The following is a 21,042-nucleotide window of genomic DNA, read 5'->3' as shown; positions in this document are numbered from 1 at the left end:
ATGAAACAGGGGTGCTATTAGAACAACACACTAATATTTGCCCCAAGGTAATCAGGCAATAAGTTAGTTTCGATGTAGGCCATCCACAAAACGCAATCACACGTTATTTTATCTAGCTCGTATTTTATTTTAAAAACCGGATATTAGCATATCCTGTACACTCCCGACTCAATGCGTGAGGTTTGACGCATCTCGGTGAGGCGCTGTACGACCGGATAACAGGATCGGAGAAGGGGGACAGGAGCAAAACGCGTCAGTCTGACAGACATAGACGGGGTGCTATTGTATAACACAGGCCTTCAGTCTTTTTAATCCAGGCTGCTGCTTACAGGAGGAACGGCACCTTTCTTTTATTTTTTCTATTTTCTTCTTCTCTCACCGCGGAGGTAGAGACGGAGGGGAGCAGCGGGGCTCGGTGTTGCATCGGCCGCTGGCGGAGGAACCTGCACATGTCGGCGCGGTGAGGGACCGTTCGTTTCCCCGCCCTGATACGGTCGGAGGACGGCAGGAAGTGGAGGTTGTGTATAAACCGCGGCGAGGACAACATAATCCACCTCTGAGAAAAACGAAGCAGGTGCGGCCGTTTTAACGGTCGAAGGAGGATCCGTTAAAACGAGCGAGAAGGACAACAGTGATGCGGCAGCCGAGGTGGGCCCAGATTGATGATTTTATGATATCATCATCCACCGCCAGGACCGATCACTGATTCTATCGATAAGGAGCATCATCGAGGGGAAAACTGATCTGGAATCCGTTTGTTTGTTTTTGATCTGGATAAACAGGAGCAGGTTAATCGGGGCTTGGTTGCAGTGATTTCTTTACATAAGGAGCCTCGTGATCAATTATAGAAATAAATATCCAAATTTAGGCCCATGACTTAGTGTGTGTGTGTGTGTGTGTGTGTGAGTGTGTGTGACGCCATACAGCAGCAGCAGAGAGGCGTGTGTGTGTGTGAGGAGGCGCGCCTGTCTGAGCATCATCTGGTAGCCTAGCTGTTCAGGCTACTCTTCCACGGGGATGATACACAAGCGATTTTTCATCTGTGCGTAAAAACTGAAGATTCAGGGATGCTGCTCATGTTGCTGCTGCCATTTCCTGTCCGGCTCTGATAGATAGAGACAGCGAGGCGCACAGCACGAGACTGGACACCTAGAAATATCTTTCCTTTACCTCTCCTCCGCCTCTGCACCTTCTTTCCCCTTTATCCTCCTCCCTTCTCCTCCTCTTCCTCCTCCTCACCAACTCTTAGGAGCGTGTATTCATTCTGATCAATTGATTAATCCATCTGTGATTCAGAAAGCCACCCACTCTTCCATCCTCTACTTCATTCACCCATAGCCTGTATCCTCCTAAGCACCTCTTCACGGCCCTCACGCGCGCAAAGGCACGCACGCACGCACCACCACCGCATCCCCACCTCGACATCCAACATGGAGACGACCAAGCTGCCTCCGTCAAGCCCTTCCTCGCCGACCACCAGCTTCTCGGTGCCGTCCGCGGAGAAGGTGGACGGCTTCCCGCGGAGGTCGATGCGCAGAGCCCGGCAGAGGAGGTCCCACAGCTCGTCCCAGTTCCGCTACCAGAGCTCCCAGGTGGAGCTAACCCCACTGCCCCTGCTCAAAGGTGAGTAACTACTTTACTGAAGCAGCCATGGGTTCAAACATACAAGTGTATCATATGAGAGGGCTACCATTGGGGATGAGGAGTTCAGTCAGGTCACCATAAACTCACTCTTTAATCTGGGATGAAACACCCCTAGATGAAAGTAAATGCCTCTTCCTGTTTTTACATAACAATCATCGATCAGTACTGTGGAGAAGTTCTATGGATGGATTGTTTTTTTTCTATTGATGATGTCCACTGATACGTATTGTCCTCTCTGTCCTTTTCCTTTCTGACTGATAGAGAAGATAGCAGGGGTTTTGATTTATTGATAGGAACCAGTTTGGTTTGGATTTCTGTAAAAGCCTGCGATATTCAGATCTAGGGCTGCAACATTGATCAGTGAAATAACTGAAACATTAAAAAGAGAAAACACAAACCATTATGTGCAACGTTTTGCAATGATTTGAAAGTGAACAGCAAATCCACTCTTTGGAGAAAATTACATCAGGGATTTTCTTTTTGCATTTTTTGTTTGAAAATTAACTTGACTGATTGATTATTAACATTTTCCTATCAGTTTTATGTAACAAAACTATTTGATACGTCTTCTGCATCTTATTAGCCTTCTATTAAGATTTGATCAAAGTTGAAGTAGATAAGAATAAAAAACGATATGGAAAATGATGCTGCAGGCGGGATTACAGTTGAGTAAGACATGGCATACTTGTCTTTGAATTATCCTCATTATTAGCATGAGCTAAAATTGCTAAATATTATCTCTTATAAGTACAGATTTCAAATCGCAGTGTTTACATGCATTGTAATCTAGTTCATTATAAATATTAATGTGTTTAAATGGATATAAAGTGAGTTTGTCCCACCATTCGAGTTCGTCACTTTGCTGTACCAGCAACATCCGCTCATCTCCCTGATTAGTTTATGGCAGAAGCACCCCTCTATTATGAGACCAGCGTCTTAATCAACCTCTGAACAAAAATGCAAACAAAACATAATTGTGTAACGGCTATGTAAAGATTAAAACATCAGACTGGTGTGGCATCTCGTCGAGGTAGTTAGAGCTGCACTTTTTGCAGGTCTGTTTTTTCCAGTGCTCTCGAACTGGAGCTGCTGGTACTACACAGTGGCCACTTTGATCTGTGTGAGTGTGTTCAGCTCAGAATGAAGGCAAGAGGCTACAAAGACATGGAACCCATTTGCTTTGAATTTATACCTTATGGCTGCAAGTCCAACCTGCTGTTACTGCAGATAGGCATGACTGGGATAGGAAGACCTGTGTTGATAAGTAAGAGTTGAAACGACTCATTGTGCAATCAATTTGTCCATTTTTGATTGAAATCAATTACAAATAATACGATTACTTTATATGAAATAAAATGCTCCCTGACTTCAAACCCAAGGCTTCTGCTTCTACGGCCTTGCTCAGTCTTGTAGCTTTCACAGGGGAACATCAACTTATGTTAGAAAACCTTTTTATGCTTATGGCTCTTCTGTACATGTGTACGTATAGCATGTACTGCACACATGCTTTAACCCCTCAAAGATATGTTCTTGCTAGCAAGTGAGCATACATCACAACACCAGATCAATACTTTTGTACCTTTACTGAGGTTCTTACATTAAACAAGGCCTCCAACCAACCATGTTCCTTCCCCCTTTTCTATATTTTCTTTCTGTAGAACTGCTCTATGTCTATTTATTCATCTACACCTCTTCCTCACCTTGTTATCGTCTTTCTTTCTTATCCTTGTGTGCAGCAGAAGGGCACATTGTAGGTCTTCATATATGCCTCTGACCCCTCTTTATGAGGTTACTCACCGTTTCATGTAGCCTGCAATCTCATCCCATTAACCCTCTACAAAGAAAAGACCTCTCTGCTTTTAGAGTTGGTACAAAGTGTGTTCAGCTGCGTGTGTGCTCTTATATGTGTTTTTATATTTCATTTACCCTGCTACAACTTCCTCTCAGGCCCATAAGCACGGGGTGTGTGCAGCATGATGATGGAGGCTTTTCATTTCAGCTTCACAGCACCTTTGCTTCAGACTTCTCTGTGCATACATGCTGTAGACTCCACAGACAAAAAGTCCCAGTTATCACATGGCTGCTGCACCGCTGCGGCACTGTTTCTGGATCCCCAGGAGGAACTGATAGTAAGATTCTGCAGCACCGGCGCAGGAGAAAAGCCTGGTGTGGGGAAGTCTGTAACGGGCTGTATGTAGGCCAAGTGTAGACAGACTTGTGGGTGTTTAACCCTCCAGAGAATAACATTCCCATTGTTAATTTGAACTCCTCCTCCTGTTAACAACGGCACATCTTTTATACTTTAAGCCCAGAGCAAATGCCTACTAACAGCTTTAGGCTGAATATGAAACATGATAGAGACAGAACGACATGGCATATAAAAAGAAAGAAAATAAGAAGAAGCATTAAAGGTTAAATCCACCCTTTAACACTTGAACACCTGCAAGAAATAGCTTTTAGGGATGAACAATGCTTTCATATGGATCAGTTTTGTTGTGTGATGCTGTATTATAGCTTTATTTTTAGAACAAGGGCACTTATTTTTTGATCACTTTAAACAGGAAGTAATCCATCCCAGGAGAGACAGATTTACTGATCCCTATCCTCAATCGATCACCGTAGGATGTAGTTGCATATTGGTGATTTTTCATCAGTTGTGTTTGAAACATACCAGCCTTTAAGAGTTTTATTCTTCTCTAATTGGACATTGTTTTTTGTATGATACATGAGGCAGGTTTATAGACATTTGGAAGAGCAAAAATTAAAGTCAATTCTTTGGTCAATTTTTCTGCTAAATGCAGCCCAGTTTCTCTAGAAATCTCTCAGAAATATTGAGCACCTCTCAGTAGTCCTTCCATTGCCATATGTCATGCTGGTGCAGGAAGTAGAAGTAGAATGCGCTTTCTGTAGCCAGGTGGCAATGTTGACATTGGAGCTTTTCAATTATGATGTATTGGGTATAGGGTTATTGAATGATATGCAACAATCAGCTTAGTCATCTACTTAGAGAGTCATCATTTTTCAGCTTTTATTTATTTATTTATTTATTTACATTTTTCAAAGGATTTAGGGAGGATTTTTACTATTCCAAGACTTGAAGAACGGTCCCAACCTACGAACTGGCATATAATCTTTCAACACTATTTGTAAGCAGGTTTTCATTCAGATATAGATAGATACCAGAAATTGATTTACCTTTCAGTTTCAGGGCTGTTGTTCTCTACCAGATCCTGACCTCTGTTCAGAGGTCCAAGAGACTCTTTAAAGGGGTTTTACATCAAATCATAAGTGGATTAGAGCTAGTGTTACTATTATATGATGGTTGAGAAACAGCAGACACACTGAAGTTGTAAATAAGAATATCTAGGGGTTATTTTCAGGAAATATGGACAGGTTGACAATAACATAAATCCTTGTGATGCTTCAGAAAACATTGCACTGATCTGGAACACTAAACCAACCAATAAAAGAGCAGCAGGCATGGTCAAGGCAGCCAATTAATCAAAAGATGAAAGGTGAAGGGTACATGGCTCCTATGATCCAATTTACAGTGGCCCATTGGCCCGTAGCAAACACACATGCACAGGCATTTCATCCCTTTCTTAACACTGTCTTTTGGAATTGGACCAGAAAGCGGTTGCACTGTTTTGGACAGTTCCTGTCTTTTATAATAGATAGCACAGAAAAGCTTTAAAAACTTTATGGTGAGATATCTTTCAAGGTCAGTTTAATACATTTATAGCACTCTTCAAGTAAACGCCTATTTTGATGCAGAAACAGTTTGTCTTCCATAAACTGCCTGTCTAGAAACTTGACTGTTTATCGAGCTAAAACTTACTTGTATAAAAAGGAGATAGATCTCTGCCATTACCACTCTGAACATTCGCTGTATTTCAAGAGGTTTCTTTTTTTCCTCACTGTTTCAATGTGACTGTAAAAAGATGGAGCTTTGATGTAAGTACTGCTGAACACTTTCAGACAGGGCCCCAAATGGGACGATGATTAAGTCACACTGAGGCACCCAGGCTCCATAAACTTGGAGCTTCTCTGGGACCTAGGAAAATTAAAATGTTTAATATCTGCAATCACACAGTTACAGAGCTTCCAGATGGGTATCAAAAATGTTTTCAGATACTATGAAAGCATGTCTCTCCTCCATGTCTCACTACACTTGAATAGGCACACAAAATGAGGAAATACTTGAGGATGGTGTCCAGTAAAGATGGTGCTGGGAGTTAATGGTTCTGGAAGCTGAGTAGATCTTATTGGCTTACATCATCTCTTTAGTGTTTCCATTTGCAAAGAATCAGTATCAGACTGCATTAAGCCATAATTTGATTCAAAGTCTATCTATCTATCTATCTATCTAGCTATCTATCTATCAATGCTAGCTAGCTTGCTATAGATCCAGCTAGCTGTCGACCTACCTTGTTTGGCTATCCCTCTATTTAGCTATTTTAATCAAAACAACCTTACCTGCTAACTTGCTAACTTGGAAAATGGCTAGCTACAAAGCACTCAAGCTAGCTCGGTATAGATCTAGCTAGCTATCCAGCTATCTTAAATGTTAAAATTGTTAATCAAAACAACCTTACCCCTGCTAACTTGGAAAACTGCTAGCTACAAATCTCTGAAACTAGCAAGTTAGCTGGACATTTAACGCTATCTATTTTTTGCTATTTATCTATCTATCTATCTATGGCTTGCTATGAATCCAGCTAGCTATCGAGCTACCTTGTTTGGCTATCCCTCTATTTAGTTATTTTAATCAAAACAACCTTACCTGCTAACTTGCTAACTTGGAAAATGGCTAGCTACAAAGCTCTCTATATCGATCTAGCTAGCTAACGAGCTAATTGTTTATCTATCACAACTACAAAACAACATTAATTAATTTGGTAGAACGTGCATCAGATTGGGTTTGCTGATTAAATTCCTGCCTTAACAATGTGAGACTTGCTTTTATATTTGCATGAATTCGCCATACCGATGTATAGCTCATCATATAACATATTATTTGTTGCAGATTTATCAGTGTTGATTATCAAATTGGTCCTTGGCTTTCCCCTGGTTGTCCTCCTCCATGTCTTCAGTTACACTGCAGCATTCTGTCAAACTAGAGAGCAGGCTGTTAGCCCAGCACTCCTCCCCAGCTGTGATGCTCTCCCTTGGGCAACAGGCACCAGTCAGGCTTTCCGGACACGGGTGTTATGCTGTCGCTAGCAGGCTAACCAGACAAAGGTCACATTCCTGGCACAGATGTAGTCAGTAGATAAAAAAACTTATGATTAAGATTTATGTATTGTCCACACACCAAAGACAATTTGCACAAATGCGACTCAGGATGACTTTCGTTTAAACTCAAGAACATTACTAAGCAACTGTGTTTCTGTGAATAGTGGAGGATTCTGCAACCAAGCAAAGCAGCACAAGAATCCTTGGTTTTGACCTTGAGATATGCTTGGTTTCAAATCTCTCTTAATTTGTAGATTTTGTAGATTGTAGACTAAAAAGGCAAATGAATCATATTTATTTAATTGAAAACACATATGGATTCAGCATACAATACAATCACAATGTGATCAGATTTTCCGCACCACTAGGCTTGCATTTGATTTGACTTACAGTAAGGATGAGTCATCCAGCAAAAAATACCTTCTTCACATTGTTTACCTGTGAAAAAGGATCCACTTGATGGATAAAACATGTCATTAACAAGGATGGAAACAGCATAACTACAGCTATTGTCGTCATTGCATGATGACAGATGGAAACATAATTACTGTAGAAGTTTCACCACTGTGGTTTAACAGAAGTGATCCAAGAGAGTAGCAGAAATGTAATTAAACACAGCAGGTAACATTGTTACTGAGGTAAAAACACCCTCACTGCAGTCGGAAATATTATCATTGTGCATAGAAATGTAATTATTCATGGAGGTGTGATGTGGATGGCAAATAACCATGATTAGGCATGCAGGTTAGGTATGGGTTTAACATTTGAGAGTTTTACTATGCAGCGAGTCTGTGATGTTGTTTTGAGGGTGATATCTTACAGAGGCACTGCAGTGCAAGTGTTTATTAAAGCCTTTGTTTGTGATTGTGTGAGTGTGCAGGGTGATCATGGGACACTTTCTAGTCTATCTTGAGATCTTGGGGAACGTTGTTGCAGCCAGCAGCTATCTCAGCAGGAGCTCAAAGAGAACACTCACAAAACAAACGTTCTGCTTAGCTCAGCACTCTGCGTTCGCCACAGTAAATGGTTTAAGACCTAAGCTGACATGACAGGAGAAGTAATATGTAAGAAAAGGATAAGTTATGCCTAATTTATAAAAAGTACTTCTTAGACTTATTCATTATTCATACATTTAGAATGAGGGAAAACAAGTATCTGTTTTTGGAAGTCACAAGATGATCATACTAAAACAAACCCATTTGAACTCTGTGTCATAAGAGGCACTAGTTTTGTCATCCTTGTTAAAAGAAAAACTTGATTTTGGGTGGCACACCATATGATGTGGAAAACAGCAGTACATGAAGCCAAGAAAGTTTCCTTTTTTACCACAGCTGTTTCTTATAGTCAGTGGTGTTGTTGGAATCCTTCTCATCAAAAATTGATACCTAACTGTTTATTATTATCCCCCCACCAATGTGGAAGCAGCAGAGTTGCAGAACAGCAGCAGCCCTAATTGCTGTTTTGAAAATGAATCAAACACCCTCAGCTGCTGTTTGCTTATCAAGGAGCTGAATCCTCAAAACAGCTCAACAAAATCATTAATAGGAAAGCACTCATATCAAGTTATCCATAGATAGAAGGTTTAATGCAAACACTATTCAGCGTGCAAACTAGTACCAGCATGTCTGATTACTATATTAACCATGCAAAGGAAATATGCATATTAAAAAATAGCCGTGCATGATGGTTTCTGTCCTTGACGTGTCCATCAGTGGCAACCAGCAATAGCGGCTTTTCAAAGGGCTGCTGAGTGGATTCAAATAACTGCCAGGCCCTAAAGGATGATGTGTGAGCTTAGAGAGTGTTAAATCTCCCTTACCTGCATGAAACCCATCGTGCCGGCTGGCTTTAGCTTTAAAGCATCTCAGAACACCCTGCAGATATACAATCGGCACAGCATTGTAATTGAATCAGGCTTTGTTGCACTGGGAAACAGATGGTGAGTTGAACCAGAGTGTTATATCAGGAAGAATTAAATGTTAGACGTTTGAGGTAAAGTAGTGATCAGTTTATGTGTGCATGCTTCCTGTTAAGATAATGATACTTATTGCACAACAGCAAGCAGTCAACCTTTTGCAAACAGGATGTCTTGTAGTATTACATCTAAACACTGATTATGCTTTCAGCACACTGGATGCTTTTTAACATGTTAAAGGTGCCTTCTCTTTATATGAAATGATTCATTTAAAATGTTCCCAATGATGTCTGTGAAAGAACGAAAACACACTGCTGTTTGTGTTTCATGATCAAAACTGGGACATTTTCACAGCTAACAATAAAGGGATTAGAAGGAAAACATGCCGTCAGACATTTCTGTTATAAAATCTTAAAAGACAACCTCATAAAACTTAATAGAGTGAAAGTATCATTTTAAGGACAAGCTGTACCAGCCTTAAAGGTGCAAAAAGACTGTAAGCTTTTTAAATGTAACATCATGTGTTTCAGGGCAAAAAAACAAAGAGACAAAGAGAGAATGTCTTGGCTGTGGCTCAGTAGCAGAATCGATCGTCTCTCAATCGGAAGGTTGGGGGTTCGATCCCTGACTGCTACAGTCACATATCGAAGTGTCCTTGGAACACTTAACCCTAAATTGCTCCCAAAGGCTTAGGTATCAGTATGAATGTGCATAGATACCAAATGGAGATTGGCACTTGCCATCAGTGTGTGAATGTGAGTTTGAAAGGGTGAATGTGAGATGTAGTGTAAAAGCGCGTTGAGTGGTCTAAAGACTCAAGACTCCTGTTGAGTCTGCGATTGAGGTTTTCAAACATGAACATCAAAGTAAACATAGTGGAAAAAGTGGCGAGGATCAACGTTAGCTATGATCTGGACAACACATTCAAGCAACAGCATCTCTGCATCCACCTCTGCATCTATTTCAACATCACAGATAGCAGCCAGGTAAGGGATTAAACACTGGCTGCATTCATGGCTATATTGATTTACTCTGCCAAGCATGTTGATAGCCCACAGGCGTTGGATGGTGAAAGGTACGGCCTATGTTTCAACATGGTTTCTAGCAGCATTTTAGGAGCTGTGATGTCCAATTGGTTCATTGGGGCTTGGCTCAATCCTGGAATGCAGGACCTCTAGTCCGTACCCAAGAGGTTAGGGTTGGATGTACTTCTTTTCCAGTAAAACTTAGTTGTATCCTGGAGTGCTAGACAGCGCGGGTCTATCAAGTGACTTGTTCTGTATGGTGTTCTGAAAGAATACCCTTCAAAGACTTGAAATTCTCACAGACCTGTAATCCAGTTACCTGCTCATTCCTGTTTGAGCATACATTTATGTAACTGGTTGGATGACATTTAACTAATTTTAATTTTATTTACATGTGACCAATCAATTGATTGATTGGCCTAAATTGTGTTCTTCCATGTTAAGTGCACTTTTGTGAACAACAATGGCATGCAATTGCCCACTGCAATTTTACCCTTTGAGAGATTGTCGAGTGCAAAGAGTTAGCTATTGTAGGGTATTGTATCGGCTGTATCTCATCATCCATTCTGATGTAACTCTGCTCTGATCCTCTAAAATTTAGAGTCCAAATTTCACTATATGTCCTTATTATTGGCGCTGACATTAGTGTAGCATTAAATGGAGATCACTACATCGCTATAACAGTTAGCAAGCTAGTTAGCTCAGCTGGTGAGTGTATTAGCAGTTACCTCTGGCAGGTAGTTTACTTAGCAATGTCACCAAACTGGTAGAACCACATATTTTGCGAAGACGCCAGGTTGAAGTTCATTGTGCCTCTTTCTAGCGCGACCATGCTTTTGAAAAAAAGGAGGAGGAGGAAAAACTTGTTTGTAGTTGGCCTTTGCTTTCCCACTCAGCTTGATAATAACTCAACTCAACTCTATTTGCTTGGAACTGAAAGTACTTTCACTCAGTCACATGAGGTTTTTAGCTGGGTGTAAAATAGCTGTGTTGCCTGTGGTTGTTTCTTCCATATGACACAAACAAGGCAGCAACGCATATAGTGTGTGTATTCTAGAGCTTTCATTCTTTGCAAAGTTGCTGCTTCAGACCTGAGTGGTTAGCGGGTCTGTGCAAAGCATTTCATGTCACGTGATGATCATCTTTTTTACCAATAAATGGACTGCGGTGTTGTAACCATAGACTATATACATATTGGATGTAGCCACTGTGATGTCACCATTTGGTTTGTTTGTTTGTTTGTTAGTACAATGAACCGCGAAGCAAGGCATACAATTTGTCCGAGTGTGTGCTTACCCAAAAGGCAGCAACAACACAAACCGAGTTTTTTGGCTGAATTAGCTGAGGTTACACCTGTCACTCAGAGCGGCCACACCCCTAATTATGTATAACTTTAAACCTCATTTAATTTAAAAGGTGAGTTATATAAAATTCACCCCCAATGAGCAGAGAAATTAGCTATAGAGAGCAAAACATCGATCGCACGTCAAGTGGAGCCGTTCCATGCAGTCAGGCATTTGTTTTAATCTGAAATGCTAATGATGCTAACTGATTTTTTTTTATTGTTAAAGGAAACATATAGAAAATTGGCTGAAACACTAGTGATAGATGCAAAATTTTCCTCGTACAGCAACATTTATGTGACATACAGTTTGCATTAGCTAACATAAGATTCCATGCGTTACCGGCCTCAACAGACCAAATAAGACTGCAGCAGTGAAACCTCTGCGTGTATGGAACTAAGCAAAGTTACTGAGGATTTCAGGGCGGATATTTGGGCGGCTGTGGCTCAGTGGTCAGTTGTCTTTCATTAGGAAAGTTGGTGGTTTGATCCCCAGCTCACTCAGCCTACAAGTCCAAGTGTCCTTGGGCAAGACACTGAACCCCAAATTGCTCCCGGTGGAATAGGCATCGTTGTGAATGTGATGACTGATTGACAGTTGGGCATTTCATGTAGCAGCCTCTGCCATTAGTGTGTGAATGGGTGAATGTGACATGTAGTGTAAAAGCAGCTTTGAGTGGTCGCAAGACTAGAAAAGCGCGATATAAGTGCACTCCCTAAAACCTCCTCACTGAGAACAATGTGTCCTAATGTTTTCATTTTTGTTTGTCCAGCATATGTTGTTGTCCACATCATAAAAACAAATGTATGGCAGGCTCTGCTTTAAATGCTGCAGTCACCTTCTCCTACAGATTATTTGTGGGGGATTGAATTACTCTTTGTGTGTGTGTGTGTGTGTGTGTGTGTGTGTGTGTGTGTGTGTGTGTGTGTGTGTGTGTGAGTGTGTGTGTGTGTGTGTCTGTGTAAGGGAGAGGCCAGCTGGATGGGCCTGGTATTGGGTTACAGAAGGCATGAAGTAGTTTCTGCTCACTGACTATCTCAGATCAATTAAAAGGGAGAGTCGTGGAGAAAGTGAGGGGGTGATGAAAGAAATGGAGTGATTGAGGAAAGAGGAAATGACTGAACATTAACTTGACAGGTGGGGGAGGGATGGAGGGAGGAGGAGAGACGGCGAGATAAAAGATTTAAAAAAAGGCAGAGGATATTGCAGGGAAGAGTATGTACTGAAATGGCTAGCGGTGCAATAACCACAAACCCTGCTGTGTCACTGGAGAAAGAGGTGATTCTTAAAGGAACACACTAATGCTCGGACAAATAAGCTCTCTGGTTCGATCACCATAAGTGTAACCTCTAGCGTGTTGACTATTAAATGTGCTCTTGTGGATCTATCTAAAGTAGCGCATAGCTAAGTAAGCAAAGAAAATCAAATATTAGACATGCTGAGGTTGTGAATCACGCTTAAAGGAAATTGTTAAGGAAGATGTATTCTGCATTTGATGTTCGACTAAGAGCAGAAAATATGTGCAAATGTTTTCATAATTCACAGCCATCTTTTTAAAGAGTAAATCAGCCACAAGGAAATGTGTGATTTATTTTTTCTTTTACCACAATTTGTGTGACAAGATGCAGCAGCAGTGTGGAAAGCACTATGTTGAAAATGTACGCTGCACAGGAAACCAGCAGATTATTATTCAACCGGCGAGGGTGACAAAGCTGCTAATCAAATGTTGAGGATGTCTCCAGCTGGGATAACCGTCTTAGATATTTGTTGATTTACTGTCTCCAATTTGTGTTTACATTTGGCACAGCAAATATTGCTGTTTAAGGATAATCTTAATATCTTAAGTCTGTGGTCAAGGAGAATTGGGCTTTAAGAGCCAGGAGGAGACATGTCCAGTAGCCCTGTCTGTCTGTGAAATCTATTTATTGATGGTGATTCAGCTGATTACAGGGAGAGTAAGCACCTAATAACTACAGGCAAGACAAGAACCACAGCCTGTAACACCCAGGCGCTCGGTTCATTGTGCTGTGTGGTGGAAATGTGTATTATTAGTAACATTGGATTATTTAAAGATGGGCTTAGCCGACACTTAATCTTTGCCATGACTTACCCTCTTCTAACTGCCTTTGTTAAAGAGAAAATGAGATTTTTTTCTATCCGTGAATCCACTGAATACAGCTTATGTAGACCTTCTGCAATGCTTTCATCAAATGCAGTGTTGTTTTAAAGCAAATGTCTTCAGAGAGAGTTTTATTAATGATTTTTTCACTTCAATCATAACTATTTTTCAGATGGTAAACATCTTAATTTGGAAGGATTTTGGAGACCCATTATTATGGCATGTTTTATGCTCAGGATTTAGTGTTTAAGCCTAAAAATAGATAGAAAAAATAACTGTTAATATTTCTAAAAAACTAAAAGTGTTCAAGTATCTCAGGGTCTTATAAAATAGATTGTGAGATTGACAGATGGGTTGGTATTTGGCATTGTACCAAACCGTCATGGTGAAGAAGGACCTGACCCATAACGTGAAGCTCTTAATTTACCAATCGATCTACGTTCCAACCCTCACGTATTGTCACAAGCCTTGGGAAGTTACCAAAAGAACGAGATTGAGGATACAAGCGGCAATGAGTTCCCTCCGCAGGGTGGCTGGGCTCAGCCTTAGAGATAGGGTAAGGAGCTCAGACATCAGGAGGGACCTTGGAGTATCTGATTAGGATGCCTCCTGTGCACCTCCCTCTGTAGGTTTTCCATGCAGACCCAGAGGTAGACCCAGAACCCGCTGGAGGGATTATATATGCCACCTGGCCTGGGAACACCAAAGGATCCCCCAGGAGGAGCAGGAAAATGTTGCACAGGAGAACGACGTCTGGGCTAACTTGCTTAACCTGCTGCTGCCGCAACCCGGCCCTGGATAAGCGGAGGAAAATGGATGGATAGATGGATGGATAGTATCCCATAGAATTTCTATTCAGCCTGTTTATATTTCACAAAATAACCTTTAATAATAATATACAGTATGTTGATCAAGAAACACTATTTGAGCTTTTCGACCACATCCCACAGTTAGTGCAGTTCTTGATATACAACAAATCCACTTAAAAGGTACTAAGTAGTCTATAAAGCTAGCATGTTTATGCTACATCAAATGATTATTTAGGCCACTTTTGGACAGTGGAATAAGCTATAAACATGCCATTGACATATTATAAATTTTTAATGTTGTTATAGCTAACATGCTAGCGAAATTTCGGTTAGCTACACATCCAGCAGACACAGAGCAATGTTAGCATTAATTTGGAGATGTTTTTATGTCCAATTAGCAAATTTAGGCCTAAATCTAACATCCACTCTTCTTTTAGCTTTGTTTGGCCTCTCCTGATGGATATAACTAGCTCTTAACTACATTATGCGCTATCTTCACCAGCAAGTTGCTAATTTTGTGTGATAGCCATTTTGTGCTTTGCTAGCTCAAACTGAGGTCAAACAAACAACTACTTACAAGTCAATGATAAATGATTGAAATGATTGTGAATGTGAATAGCCATACTTTATTAGGGACAGGAAAGAAAATGATAAAAGGCCTGGAGCGTTTTTTTTAATCAACACTAATAGCTTATTGTGCATTAGAACTATTGTGCATGTTCAAAGCGCTAGTTTCTAACTTTATTTGTCTTGTTGGGTTTGGCTTAAAGACGCAAAAACTCTCTGAAGGGACATGCAGAGTCACAAGACAATGTCTTTGGGGTTTGAGGGACACCCAGCAGAAGAACAATTATTGGGTGACTTTACCAAAAACATTGTAAAGAGCTCACACTTCCATCAACAGTGAACGTAATTAACACCATCACTGTCATTAAGGTTGAGATTTGTTTTGACGCTGAATATATTGAGTAGTATTTAGAAACCAGTCTCTTTTTTGTTACATTTGAAGTAGAAATTCTAGATCCAGACAAAAATCAAAATATTATGTATTGTTCCTTGGCCAGAGAGCAATCTGCCCACTAAATGTATAATGGAAATCTGTTGATCATTTGGTGAGATCTGCTGACTGACACACAGGCACAACCGAGAGCTCAAAAATGTTAGCTTGAATTTTATAAGACTGTACATACTGTATTTACGTTATATGCTAATACCTAGCCGGGGACATTACCTATTCTTGGTACCATCACCGAATGATGACTTCCGAGTATTTCCTGCTCTAAAGCGACAGGATGATTTGTCCTGTTCTTTCTGGGCAGGTAAATAGCCGTTTACTCGAAAATCTAAAGATGGAGCTACAGGAGTTGTGTAGTCAATCACATATGATAACATCCCTCCTCTTTATTTTCATTCTGTCTATTATCAAGATAAAGGGCAATGTATCGTACTTGTTTCCTAGACAGTTTGTCATGTAGTGGATGTGTTTATTAGGTGGATTAGTTTATTTAGAGATGGACTTAAAGCACATCACTTAAACCCCTTAAGGTGATATTTATACTGTCTTGACTTCCTCGCTGCATGGTGTCTCACTTTTGATAGCAGCTGAAGCTCCCTTCTACTATTTATAACTGTCTTTCTCCTGCTTCCTTTCTTTATCTGCCTCTATCTCCCTCTCCCTTTTCCCCTCCCTTGCTCCCTCTCTTCCTCTCTGCGTCACTGTATCTGTGCATTAAGCATGAGCGTGTGTGTGTGTGTGTGTGTGTAATGACAGAGGTGCAGAGGCGGCATGGATGGTAGCTAAAACAGAAGCTGTCCTCTGTCACACACTCAGCCCCAAACAGAATAACTGTTATTTAAAGACGAGAGCTGTACTTGCTCATTTGAGAAGAAAAAAAAAGGCTTGGAGAGATTGATGTTTGGAGGAGAGGAGGGGCAAGATGGAGGGATTGAAGGGAGGAAATAAGGGAGGTACCTAGTGATGGAAAGATAAGAGAGAAGCCGGAGGAGGAAGAAGGGGATGATGTCATCTTTTAACCCTATGTTGCTCCCTTCTCCCTCCTTTTTCCTCCCCAGATTCTTCCTCGTCTCCTCTCTGCTCCTCTGTCTTTCTTCAGCAGGACTATATTTAGATTTGTGCAGCTGCGAATGTGTGTGTTTGTGTTTTGATGCTGTTGCAGGGCGCTTGGCACTGCTCAGTCTTATATGGTGCTGCTCCTTTTACCAAACGCATCCCCTCCTTCTGCCTCCTCTCGCTCCCACCATCTTTTCCCTGTCACATGCTGTCTTTTCCATCTCTGTGTTTCATGTCGTCTTTTTTTATCAGCCTCTCCATCATCCTTGCATTTAAAGGATGCTTCTGGACATATTTTTATTATTGTCAACAAACCCAATGAAAAGACCAAAACCATAAATGAATCTTTCCCACTAATGAGAATTCTCTACCTTATGTTATGTCTTTTTACTAATCCATCTGTGTCCAAAAACTGTTAAACAAATTAAAAAGGTGCATTCGGTGACAGTTTCCGTCATTCAAATGACTATGAGGAACTTTATTTATGGTTGACTCAATCACACATACACTGTACTGCTGCAAATACTGTCTTGTGCAGCAAATGTGGATTAAACCGACAAATGCACTATGTACTCCAGTTTGAATAATTTTCTCTAAAAAAATAAAAAGACCTGCTAGAAAGAACTTACAAAACCTAAACACATAGTATTCACTAACTCACTAAATATAACTAACTTTACATATATTAACAAGCAGTTTAGATTTAAAGAGCAAATAGTCTTGGCGGTCAGTGTCAGTGCTGGGATTAATGCATTACAAAGTAGTCAGAGTCAGAGTACTCAAATTACTTTTTTATTGTAACTAGAGATGTAACACATTAGTTCTGCAATCCAAGTAATCGTTATTTAGTTACTTTTTCATAAAAAGTAATCCGTTATTTCCAAGTAGCACTGTTTCTGTGTCTCTACTTAGCTCAGTACCGGCGAAAAGGTTAACCTACAGTTGTGTCTAGGGCTGGGTATCGATAAGAATCTCTCAATTCGATTCGATTCCGTGTCACAAGGTCCCAAATCGATTAGATTCGACTTCTGATCCGATTTGATTTGATATCTATTTTATATATTTTCTATATTTTTATTGTAGGGGTATTACAATATCACTGCACCTCTAACCTGGTGCATTATCAAAATGTTATGTAATGTTTACAATAAGAATTAACCCCAAAGAAGTTACATCATGTTCTTTTTATTTAGCATGACAAACACACAGCAGTAAACACAATATTAACAATTTTATGAATTAAGACAGCTTATGAACTTTTTTTCCAGTTTCAGATTTTTAGTCCATCATTTTTGTACATCTGACTCATGGTTTTGATTAAACGAACTGGGGTTCAACTTGCGTGAGATTTGGCCACGAGATCTCATAGCGCGAAGAACAAAACCACACGTGACTAATAGATAAGGGGAAATTCTACAATTTTTTCCCCCCTAAATATTTAGTTTAGAATACAGTAGTTAGAATCCCGATCCCTACTCCTACCAGTTGGTGGCGGTAATGCACCATAACATTGTTTGCCAAATGCCAAAAAACACCACAAGAAGAAGAAGATGTGGGGAAAGGCATACTGTATAACAACATGCCGAAAATACACTTGTGGCCAAAGCTGACGCTAACATAAACATCAGTGCAAAACTAACTTACATATTCATGGACGCACACACGATAAAAAGACATAGAAGTTTGCAGTTTACAAGTCTGTGCATGTATCCTTTACTGCCATGTTTTAGGGATGCGCTGAGTTATGCTGTGTTCAGGAGTGCTCAGAAACGGGAGTGATCAGACACGATCTCGGGATTTATTAATCGATACTGGGTCATTCGAATGGAAATCAATTTGAATCGGAAAAATACATTTTAAAACCCAGCCCTAGTTTTATCAGTGTGCCTGGAGCTAGCTAATTCAACTACAGGCTGGCAGAGAGGACAGCATTTACTTTGTGGAAATATTCCCATTATTTTGAATTTTTGGGCGAAAGGGACAAGAACAACATCACGGTGAAATGTAAGTTGTGTCTGCAGGATAAGTGCTTGTCAGCTATGAAGAGCTCAACTTCCAATCTGAACAATTTTTAAACACAGCTCTGCAACACTAGTGGGACTAAGAGCCTGTGTTGTTTTCGTTGAAACAGCTGTGCCTAATACTGTATGCCTCTGTCCAGTTCACTGTCAGATTGTTAGCATGATAAAGAGCTGTAAAGGTTATATTGCAATCTGTCATTCCTGTTATTAGGCTGCAGATTATGGGCTGTAAACTTGGCTATTCAGTGACGGTAGAGTCAATATATTCAATGGTAGACGCACAGTAAGCTGCTGTAGGTTGCTTTAGAAGTGGTTAGTGTACAACATTTAATTAATCTCTCTAAGTTCATCTTGTGCCTTTCCCTCGTATAAAAACAAAACCTGAACCTAAAATGTATCTGAAAATGAAGATGAGCCCAAAAGAGGCAAGAAACAGCTTCTTCAATTTAAACACACACTGCGTCTTGATACAAGCTTCTTAGTTCAGTAGCTACTAAACTAAACAGCTTATTACTAAGGCTTTTACATCAGCTTCAATCAATCAATCAATCAATTAATCAATTTATTTGTCACGTTATATAAAATACACTGAAATGGGATTGAAGGAGAGATGAGCTGCTTATTTCCACAACCTGATGAGTAACCCGTAGTCACATGTTGCCATTGTTCAATTACATTCACACAGGTACCACCACTACTACTTGCAAAAACCACCCCAAACACAAAGATTAATGACATGAATCTAACAGAGCACGGTACAAATTCTCAAATCCCAGCCTGTATTATTTAAACAACAAAGCGTATTCAGAAACCTGAGTCAGGTGTCGTAGTATTTATTGTGAAGTGACTCATGAATCTATTTATTTGTCATTTTGAAAGAAGAGCAGGCTGCTAACCTCATTCAGTTCATGTTTGTGGAGACAATTCCCCATTTTTCATTTGACTCCACCAAGTGTCAGGCAGTTTATTTTTTCTTTTTAAATGGGCAATAATTTCAGACAGCACTCCTCAGTGTCTGCAGAAATACAGTGATTCAGTAGCTTCCTACACTGCATACAGTAAATGAATTGGAACAGCTGCTGTCTAACTCAATCAAAGTTCTTTATCAGATTTTTCTTTCTCGTCTAAATTAGACTGTTCTCTGCATTTCTGTTGTTCTTACAACTTACTCTTCATTCTTTGTCATTGCTTTTGTACCACCTCCCGCTTATATTGCACCCCAAGCCATCCATGCAGAGGGGCTCTCAATGAGTTGCCTCTCTGGAGGTTTCTGACATTATTTTTCCAAATAAACCAGAGATTCTTTTTTCCTTCTCAGACAGCTACAGGGCTGGGTAAGAGCCTTTTGTTGATGTGTGCCTGTAAAACCCAATGAGACATTTTATGTGCATATTTGGCTAGATTTCTACTGGGAGCTAAGAAGTCTTTTATGACGTCTGCTCGGTTGGCCCTTGCTGAGTCCATTCACATGCACATTAGTGAACGTGTTTCTTAGTAGAATATGGTGTTAATATGGAAACTTAGAAATATTAAATAGTATAAATGATTCAGTATCTGTTTTCTAATCATCCAAACTCTTTGATGTCTAACATCTCAGCCACTAAGATCTGAACCAACAAAGAGTGTTTCAAATCTGTATCACATGTTTACATGACATTATATCCTGGTTTCAATTTGGAGTATTCTAGGGAAAGTTTATCAAGCTTTTTGAAATCTGGATAGGTTGCAATGTCGAACACATAACCGAGATACACCAAAAACTGAATTGGAATTGCAAAGAGTGTGTGTTATTGAAAGCACAATAGGCCCTCTTAATAATTGAGCGTCCACTGTAAAGCTTATAAAGTCAGTTTTACTTACATGATATACATGAAGGCCTGCGGCTGCAATATATTTAAAGCATAATTTTATTTCGCCCTTTTCAGTGGTACAAGCTGTAAACGTGATAATTGTCCAAAGTTAATATATTGAACACATCCAGTGTGAATAACTGGAATAAACACTCCAATAAAGCCATCTATTGGCTGAGCGAACTGTTGGTTGTCTGTCTGGTCCATTTACATGTCAGGATGCAAAATAAAATGTGTAAAAACTTAATGACACTAAAGTCAATAGCCATGAAATTCTCATTTTAACAGAGCCAATGCACACACACCAGAGCCTCTGGTTTTGTGGAAATTTTGGAGCAAAGTCTCTGATTGGTCAATCGACTAAACACAAAGGAAGTTGATAAGTGGACGTCTGACAGTTTTCAGCATAGAAATATGAATAAATGATCACAAGAAGACATTGAGGATTCAAAATCCATAAACTTTCAATATTCATTATTCAATATTTTGAATATCAAAGAATTTTGATATTCAAAATATCAAAGTTTGGTGATGTAGTAAATGACTTCATTTGTGCTGGGAAATAGGATGATAGGTCAAATATGCAGAAAAGTTGCGAGGTTGAATTTTCGTGAATTCGCATGAATTTGAAAGGTGAAGTTGAGATGTGACATCTAAAAACAGATTGTTCGCTGCACTTGCCTGCAGATATCTGTCTGATATCTGATATATGTCAATAAAAACCTAAATTGTCGTCATATGACTGCTGATGGGAGCAGAGGTGGCATTACCGTGGATTGCAACTCGCCTACTTTTGCTCTACACACAAACTGTTTTTCCTGCATGCATCCAAAGCCTGCAGATACGTGATTGGTTAATACTAATCGGCAATTAAGGCAAACTAACTATTGTTCATAAACGCACACACGATAAAAAGAGTCCGTCAGCGCTCACTGATGTCTCCGTAGTTAGAGCAGTAAACAAGTTTGGGTAAGTCTCCCTCAGTGTTTTTGGGGGGGATGCGCTGTGTA

The 21,042-nt window shown here is 40.1% G+C and overlaps 1 protein-coding gene across 1 annotated transcript in view; it reads left to right on the top strand.

Annotated features, from left to right (window-relative positions):
- The first annotated feature begins 214 nt into the window (after positions 1–214).
- Positions 215–21,042, top strand: part of ppp2r5b (protein phosphatase 2, regulatory subunit B', beta) — a 50,603-nt gene continuing 29,775 nt past the window's right edge. Inside the window, exon 1 of the mRNA XM_069671806.1 lies at positions 215–1,623. Within this exon, the coding sequence (XP_069527907.1) occupies positions 1,431–1,623 (193 nt within the window). The 5' untranslated portion in view covers positions 215–1,430. The remainder of the gene's footprint in view (positions 1,624–21,042) is intronic.

Source organism: Semicossyphus pulcher, unplaced genomic scaffold (assembly GCF_022749685.1).
Source record: "Semicossyphus pulcher isolate SPU_LCO1_2020_fin unplaced genomic scaffold, fSemPul1.0.p SCAF_21, whole genome shotgun sequence".
Classification (NCBI taxonomy): Eukaryota; Metazoa; Chordata; class Actinopteri; order Labriformes; family Labridae; genus Semicossyphus; species Semicossyphus pulcher.
Note: the sequence above shows the minus strand (reverse complement) of the source record. Positions and strands in the feature narration are given on the sequence as shown.